The sequence below is a fragment of the Dendropsophus ebraccatus genome, chromosome 1 (assembly GCF_027789765.1).
Source record: "Dendropsophus ebraccatus isolate aDenEbr1 chromosome 1, aDenEbr1.pat, whole genome shotgun sequence".
NCBI classification, from domain to species: domain Eukaryota; kingdom Metazoa; phylum Chordata; class Amphibia; order Anura; family Hylidae; genus Dendropsophus; species Dendropsophus ebraccatus.
The window spans coordinates 10551054-10558960 of NC_091454.1; the positions used below are offsets into that span (position 1 = coordinate 10551054).

General features: G+C 44.9%; 3 protein-coding genes across 3 annotated transcripts in view; 2 read left to right on the plus strand and 1 right to left on the minus strand.

Annotated features, from left to right (window-relative positions):
* Nucleotides 1-2186, plus strand: part of NUP205 (nucleoporin 205) — a 35307-nt gene extending 33121 nt beyond the window's left edge. Inside the window, exons 41-43 of the mRNA XM_069966831.1 lie at nucleotides 529-654; nucleotides 750-820; nucleotides 1896-2186. Of these exons, the coding sequence (XP_069822932.1) occupies nucleotides 529-654; nucleotides 750-820; nucleotides 1896-2048 (350 nt within the window). The 3' untranslated portion in view covers nucleotides 2049-2186. The remainder of the gene's footprint in view (nucleotides 1-528; nucleotides 655-749; nucleotides 821-1895) is intronic.
* MTPN (myotrophin) overlaps nucleotides 1-7907 on the minus strand; it is a 230721-nt gene that overhangs the window by 74418 nt on the left and 148396 nt on the right. The gene's annotated exons all lie outside the window — the stretch shown is intronic.
* Nucleotides 4306-7290, plus strand: STMP1 (short transmembrane mitochondrial protein 1). The gene is made up of 3 exons (XM_069952026.1): nucleotides 4306-4378; nucleotides 6380-6433; nucleotides 6880-7290. Exons 1-3 carry the CDS (start codon nucleotides 4364-4366, stop codon nucleotides 6952-6954), a joined length of 144 nt encoding a protein of 47 aa, XP_069808127.1. The 5' UTR covers nucleotides 4306-4363; the 3' UTR covers nucleotides 6955-7290.

Genomic DNA, 7907 nt, shown 5'->3' on the forward strand with positions numbered 1-7907 from the left:
GGAGCGGAAATAGCCTCATATACTATATCACTCCTCTCCTGGTGTCATGTTAAGCCTCATAAACTATATCACTCCTCTCCTGGTGTCATGTTAAGCCTTATATACTATATCACGCCTCTACTGGTGTCATAGTATATGAGGCTTAACATGACACCAGTAAAGGAGTGACATAGTATATGAGGCTTAACAGGACACCAGGAGAGGAGTGATATAGTATATGAGGCTTAACATATCACTCCTCTCCTGGTGTCTTGTTAAGCCTCATATACTATATCACTCCTTTACTGGTGTCCTGTTAAGCCTCATATACTATGACACCAGTAAAGGAGTGATATAGTATATGAGGCTTAACAAGACACCAGGAGAGGAGTGATATGTTAAGCCTCATATACTATGTCACTCCTTTACTGGTGTCCTGTTAAGCCTCATATACAATATCACTCCTTTACTGGTGTCCTGTTAAGCCTCATATACTATATCACTCCTCTCCTGGTGTCCTGTTATCCTTAACACTTAATGAAATCATAGACATCATAGAAACCTGCCTCTTCATCCTATGGCGCCACCTAGAGTATTACTTGCTTCAGTGCACCCCGAGTGACGGCCAAGACTCCTTATTCTCCAACTCGTCTCTTACCAGCAGAAGATTTCAGGGTAAGGTCTATTATAGTTATGCTGGATCGGCAGCGACCACTGCAGGCAGCTGGTGGAGGGGGGGTGATAACATAACTTGTGCTTTTTCTCGGCAGACACACTAAACAGCGACCGTAACTCCGACCTCAGGGCGCAGAACAAGCTGAGCCAGCAGGACATGGAGATGGTGAGAGACAGATCTATAATTTATCCCCTTCTCATTGTTATCAACCCTAAAATGGCCGCTTTTATGATAGCGTGAGCGTATTATAAGAGGAGTAGCTGATATCATTCTGGCGCATAGATTATAGATGTAAATTTCCCATAGCTGATGATAAAGTAGTGATGGGGTAGAATAAGAGTAATCATGAGCCCTTTACTTCCTCCCTGCCGAGAAAGGAAGTATGAGTTACTGCAGCCCTCTACTTCCTCCCTGCTGACAGAGGATGTATGAATTACCTCAGCCCTCTACCTCCTTCCTGCTGACAGAGGACATATAAGTTACTGCAGCCTTTTACTTCCTCCCTTCTGACAGAAGACCTATGAATTACTGCAGCCCTTTACTTCCTCCCTTCTGACAGAAGACCTATGAATTACTGCAGCCCTTTACTTCCTCCCTTCTGACAGAAGACCTATGAATTACTGCAGCCCTTAACTTTCTCCCTTCTGACAGAAGACCTATGAATTACTGCAGCCCTTAACTTTCTCCCTTCTATCAGAAGACCTATGAATTACTGCAGCCCTTTACTTCCTCCCTTCTAACAGAAGACCTATGAATTACTGCAGCCCTTTACTTTCTCCCTTCTATCAGAAGACCTATGAATTACTGCAGCCATTTACTTTCTCCCTTCTATCAGAAGACCTATGAATTACTGCAGCCATTTACTTTCTCCCTTCTATCAGAAGACCTATGAATTACTGCAGCCCTTTACTTTCTCCCTTCTATCAGAAGACCTATAAATTACTGCAGCGCTTTACTTCCTCCCTTCTAACAGAAGACCTATGAATTACTGCAGCCCTTTACTTCCTCCCTTCTGACAGAAGACCTATGAATTACTGCAGCCCTTTACTTCCTCCCTTCTATCAGAAGACCTATGAATTACTGCAGCCCTTTACTTCCTCCCTGCTGATTACTTGATTAGATAGATAGGAAATGTATATCAGTGTATACCAGGAGAAAGTGGCCTTGTTTTCTAAGTCTGGATAACCCCTTTAAGGACGCCCAACTAGTACTATGGTGACTTTTTTTTTTTAATCTACAGCTTCAGAGAGAAGGAGCCAACCTCTTTGGGGAGTCCCTGCAGAAGAGACTGCTGGATATTGAGAGCATGTACTGTAAAGTGAGATCCCGGCACAGCTTCATCCAGGCCCTTCTCCGCAGGATAAGAGGTCTCCTACGAGTGTCCAGAGCCTGAGCCATATACAATATCACCATGTACACAATAAATTTTCTACATTCTAAGTTATGGACTTCTCCAGTTTTCTCTGCTGTACAAAACGAGGTCATTTTGTTTTTTAATTGCCTCTCAAGAAAATAAATTTTTTTCCCTTTCGTACTGATGTGAAGTGGTGTTTGTTTTGTGTCGGTAGAACCGGCAAATTCCTTTAATCCAGCATCTTATTATCCATAAAGTCTGATCATCCGGCACATACCTCATAGAACGGACATGAGCAGTGAGAAGATAATACCCATGAGCTCCAGTTTTCCCTGAATCAAAGCTCCACATCTGCATAGACTGAGAGCTAAGATTGATATTCTATCTGCCTGCAGCCACCACTAGGGGGAGCTCATGACAAGTCTGTTGTTGCCTTCAAAGAGCACTGTATGTTGTCAACATTTATCTTTGTAAATTTTCAATCAGAATAGCCATATCGGGGCTTGTTTTTTGCGGGAGAAGTTTTTTTTACCCCCCCATCAGATAAGTTAATGTAATATATTATTGAAAAATCTAATTTATTTTTGACACATCATGACTTATTGAAAACATTTTTGGATAGATGGAACTTTTTGATTACTTTTTATTTAATAGCAGTTCAAGTTTTTTTTTTTTTTTTTTTACTTAAAGGGGTATTCCACTCAAACATAACATTTGATATGTTGCTGCCCATGGTGAGACTAACAATTCACTATTCAGTCTCCTTCCCCCAGTTCTGAGCTGCTGCTTTCTGCAAAAAACACAAAAATCTATGTGTGAGCTAGTAACCCTGTCTCCCCCTTCCCTTCTGAGACAGCTGATGTATACAAGTCATTGGCTGGCTGCTTCTGCAACTTTGTAGCTTGTTTGTAATGCTGAGAGGGGTTATCACAGTGAGTTCGTCAGCAATTTGACCTCAGAATAACCCAGCATTACATAGAAGCTACAAAGTTGCAGATAAAGCCTGCCAGGGAGGAGGGAGACAGAGAGAAAAGCTCACAGAGATTTTTGTGTCTTCAGCAGAACGCAGCAGCTCAGAACTGGGGGAAGGAGACTAGATAATAACAAGTAACATCAAAAGTTATGTGGAATATCCCTTTAATTATACAAGTAACTGGTTATATGATAGACTGAGTTCTTCTCTGAATGGAGGCAGGGTGCACTAGGAGAGTGAAGATGGCAGCATATAGAGAGTTACCTGGGATCGGAGATATCTCACATTCCGACCATTAGTGCTATTGTCTATAGTTGAAGCAGTTTTCCGGGATTTTGCATTGATTCAAACTAAGCTGCCACTGTCCGATGGGTCGGAGGCTGATGGCTGGCACCCTTAGCTGTCTGCCAGGGCTGCACCACTTCTATATACAATGATATCAATTAAAATAAAAGGGCATCCCCACACGGGTCCAAGGTAAGGAGTCGGGAACCCTCAGCCCTACAGCTGTTTCAAAACTACAATTCCCATCATGCCTGGACGGGCAAAGCTGGCTTCCCAGATAATAATTATAACAGGTTGAAGGTTCCCCGTCCCTGGTCTCCTGATATAGACCTAGTGACATCGCTGGCACCTGAAAATAAATGGAGTCGCCCCATACTGTCAATTTACCGTGCACAGCGGGCGGCTTGTCAGCCGGCTCCCTTTCATCTCTGGGTGCTGGGAAAAGCTGGATCCAGTCCTGGGGAAACTTGTCCCAGTTTGCACGGGGGGTGACAGGTTCCCTTTAAGTGAACATCAGAAAACTGGCTGGGTTTGGCCGCGTGCCCATACCCTTTATCCATGTTTTTCTGGCAGCCCTAGGGCGGCACTTTTCTGAAGTTTGCTCAACACTAGTCCTGGGTTTGGGTTTTGCAGCTCAATTCCATTGAAGTGAATGGAGTGGAATAGTAATACCACACACCACCTGAGGACAGGGGTGGTGCTGTCAGAGCATGCTGGGATTTGTAGTTCCGCATCAACTAAAAATAGAGCAAGTGAAGGGAACCGTGGCTCTCCAGCTGTTGCAAAACTACAACTCCCATCATGCCTGGACAGCCAAAGCTAAAGCTTTGGCTGTCCAGGCATGATGGGAGTTGTAGTTTTGCAACAGCTGGAGAGCCAGGGTTCCCTACCCCTGATTTAGAGCTTCATACTATAACATGTATTCTAACTTCTTACCACCAGAGGTCACTACACACCCACACATCTGTAACTATCTCTTATTAGCAATGGCTTGCCCACTTTAAAGATGGCCGCCTGGACACTTCCTGTGGCTGCCCATCTACTTCCTGTTCCTCTGAAGGAGTTGCAGCCTGTGCTGGGAGGAGAAGCTGCTACAATGTTACAGTTCATAGTAAGTTTCTGGAGTTGGGGAAGGGGACGGTTAACCCTTTGTAGTGTGGTGGTGATTAGTGACTCCATGCTATCTCAGGGCGAGGGGGCCACACATTGGAGGGCATGACTATTTTAGTCGTCGTCCTTACTGGATACCAGGAAATGTAAGGGCACAGGAGGGCGGGTATGACTGCCCTAAAGCTCCCCACCCCTCTCTCCTCCATCTATGTGTAATGGGGGGTTGGCAAAAAAATTACTTAAAGGGGAGCTCCACAAAAGTTACACTGAGGAGGTGTGCAATAGGATTAACCTGATCAAAATCTGGTTCAATTAATCAATCGGAATTGATTTGATTAATTGCCCAGCCCTAACTTAAAGCAATTCATATTGCAACTTCCAGTATAACATGGTGGGGGGCAAACAATACAAGGTTTGTATACAATGTGTCCATGTTGTAATTCCAAATCGGAAGGTTTGCGGTTGTGTTCACACTGCGGCTTCTAAAAGATTTACATTTTGAGATTTTTTTTTTTTTTTTTTTTTTTTTTTGCAAAAATAAAGAAATAAAAAGTTGAAATTTGTGGATTTTAGAGACAACACAGTTTAGATAGATTTTTTTTGGGGCACAGATGCCCCAAATCCTCAGGGATCTATCATGTCTCAAAGTGATTGAAGAGTGTTAGGGCCCTTTTCCACCAGACGATTATCGTTCAGATTATCGTTAAATCGTTCGAATCTAAACTATAATTGTTCGGTTGAAATGCAGTTAACGATTAACGACCGAACGAGAAATCATTGATCGCTTTATAAGACCTGGACCTATTTTTATCGTTGCTCGTTCGCAAATTGTTCGCATTGAATAAGACGTTGTTCGGCAATAGATACGAATGCAATAGCGAATAAATAGCGAAGAAAAACGATCGCAATTATGATCATAAGTAACGATTATCGTTTCATGGAAATGACTGAACGTTTTCAGGTCTTTCGCAATAGCGGTCGTTTGAGATCGTTAACGATTATGCGAACAATAATCGTCCAGTGGAATAGGGCCCTAAGGGTGCTATTACACGGGCTGATGGGGGCCCCATAATAACTGTAAACAAGCGCCGATCTGCTAGATCGGCGCTCATTTACTGGGCCTATTACATGGCTCGATTATCATTTAACAAGGGCTGCATGGACATCATCACCGATGTCCTTGCAGCCCTTGCTCAAAGTGACTGTACCACCAGGCCCAGGCTGAAGCACTGGAGGCGGGCCGACCCACCCTTAGTGGGAAGAAACCCCAGCCCCTCATAGAACCCTATCATAGAGGGGCGGGGGTTTCCTCTCACTAAGGGTGGGTCGGCCCGCCTCCAGTGCTTCAGCCTGGGCCTGGTGGTACAGTCACTTTAATCTCTATACATTACCTATCCATGGTCCAGGGCTCCTCTTGTGGTCCGCTTCTTTCCGGGTTCCGCTCGCTGCAGCTCCAGAGCAGCCTGTCTCAGCTGACAGGCCGCTCAGCCAATCACTGGCCGCTGCGGTCCTGGCCTGTGATTGGCTGAGCGGCCTGTCAGCTGGTCATAGGTAATGTGTAGAGTTTGGAAATTGTCAGCCGCCTGCCACGCACCACTATTACAAATAGCGATGCGTGGTCGGCACCCGGCAATTATAGTTCCAAACCTATATCAACGATCAGCCAATGATCGTTATCATCGGCTGATCGTTTGTGTTTATTACATGGAGCGATAATCGAGTATCGCTCCATGTAATAGGGCCCTAAGAGTGTGTAATATGAGTACAAAGAGCGCGTGTACTTTTTTTGATTGAAAAATTTCAGCTCTTATACGGATCTATGTTTCCATGGTAACAGACTACAAACAAAACCCTGTGTAGTCTGAACCTGTAATACCCCACAGACAGCACAGTACCATCACACTACACAGGTTTCTTGTAGACACATGGCTCTGCGTAAAAGCTGCGTACACAAAACGATAGACGCGCTGTGTGATACTGACCTCTGTTTTTTCTGCCGCAGCTGGGATTTGCTTTTGGAAATGTGGTGGGGATGTACCTTGCACAGAACTATGAGGTGAGTACGGACATATGGAGGTCACTCAGGGTCATGTGACACATGTACCTGATTCTCTGCCCCCTTCTCATCCAGTAAAAAGAACTATAAATAATGAATCCCCCTCCCTAATCATCATTTATGGTCCAAGAAAGTACTAGCCCCATTGCTGCAAGTGAAAAGAACGCTCCAAGCAAAACTGAATCATTGTAAAATGATCAGCCCAGGATCCGCAGGGGCGTGGCCTGACTGCTGGCTCTTCTATATCAGGCCCCGCCCCTGCACAACGCATAACACAATGCGATAATTTTATCTTATAAAGGAAACAAGTTCTATACATCCTGTCAGGTGATCTCTCCTGGCCAATCACCCTAGGGCATAACCTTTGTAACTTTGTTGCTCTTGCCAGTCCTTGTACCCCCTGTATACCCTCCCAGCCTCTCATACTTTGTTTCCTCCAACTCCAGGTTCCCGATATAGGAAAAAAAGTTGAAAACTTCAAGAAGGACTTGGAAGCAAAAAAGAAACCTCCCAGCGAGTAGTGACAGTAAGTCGCCCAGAAGCGGTGACTCCTCCTCTATATAGTAGACACGGTATATATGTATCTGTATATAAGCTGCTGCGGAGACGCAAGACAGAGAGCGCCACCAACCTGGAGGACCTGAGACTTCAGACAGCTGGACCTGTTACACGACTTCTCCCTCTAATGGGAGTGTCCAAAGATTCCCCTGGTGGTTCCTCCTCTGCACTGCAGCGGCGGCATTGCTGATGGTTTCCATTATCCTGGAGCTAGGAGGACATTAGGCTGCTCCGTGTCTTCATCCAATCTCTGTCGCTTTTAGTTTTTGATGGGTTTAATAAAGTTTTGTTTATTGTAAGGTGGAAGTTTTTAGCGTTAATAGATTTCTGGTACGCAGGGTATAGAGATGCGGTTTGTGTGTATAGTAGGTTCTATGCAATCAGAGCTCCTTCCTTGGTGGATTGGCCTGTCCTGCTGCTGTTGGCAGGACCTCTCCCCGTGTAATAAGACATGTATAATAGAAAGAAAGGGACGCATTGTAGGTGATGTAAGCGAGCACCGATCACAGAGATGGCTTCTCATTTACAGATTGGATCGGGTTGTCTAACATGGCCTTTAAAGGGGTTCCCCAATGTTAGAAAAACATGTCCGCTTTCAACCCCTTTAAGGGCCAGACCCCTTGATTATCACTAAGCAGAGCTCTAAATTATCAGCCGCCAGACTGGACCTTTACATTATCAGCCCCCCAGGCTAGACCTCTACAGTGTGAGCCCCCCAGACTGGACCTCTACAGTGTGAGCCCCCCAGACTGGACCTGTACAGTATAGGACCCCAGGGCAGAGCTCTTACTTATGAAATTCCAGGATGGACCCCTAAATTATCAGACCCTATACTGGACCTCTACAGTGTCGTTCCTGAGAACAGAACTATGAACTATCATACTCAAGCCCAGACCCCTAAATTACTAGACCCCAA

What these genes read in the sequence shown, in the direction of transcription:
- STMP1 (XM_069952026.1), top strand. An exon ending in ACCTTGCACAGAACTATGAG is followed by an intron (nt 6,434 to 6,879) that starts GTGAGTACGGAC and finishes CTCCAACTCCAG; the next exon opens with GTTCCCGATATAGGAAAAAA.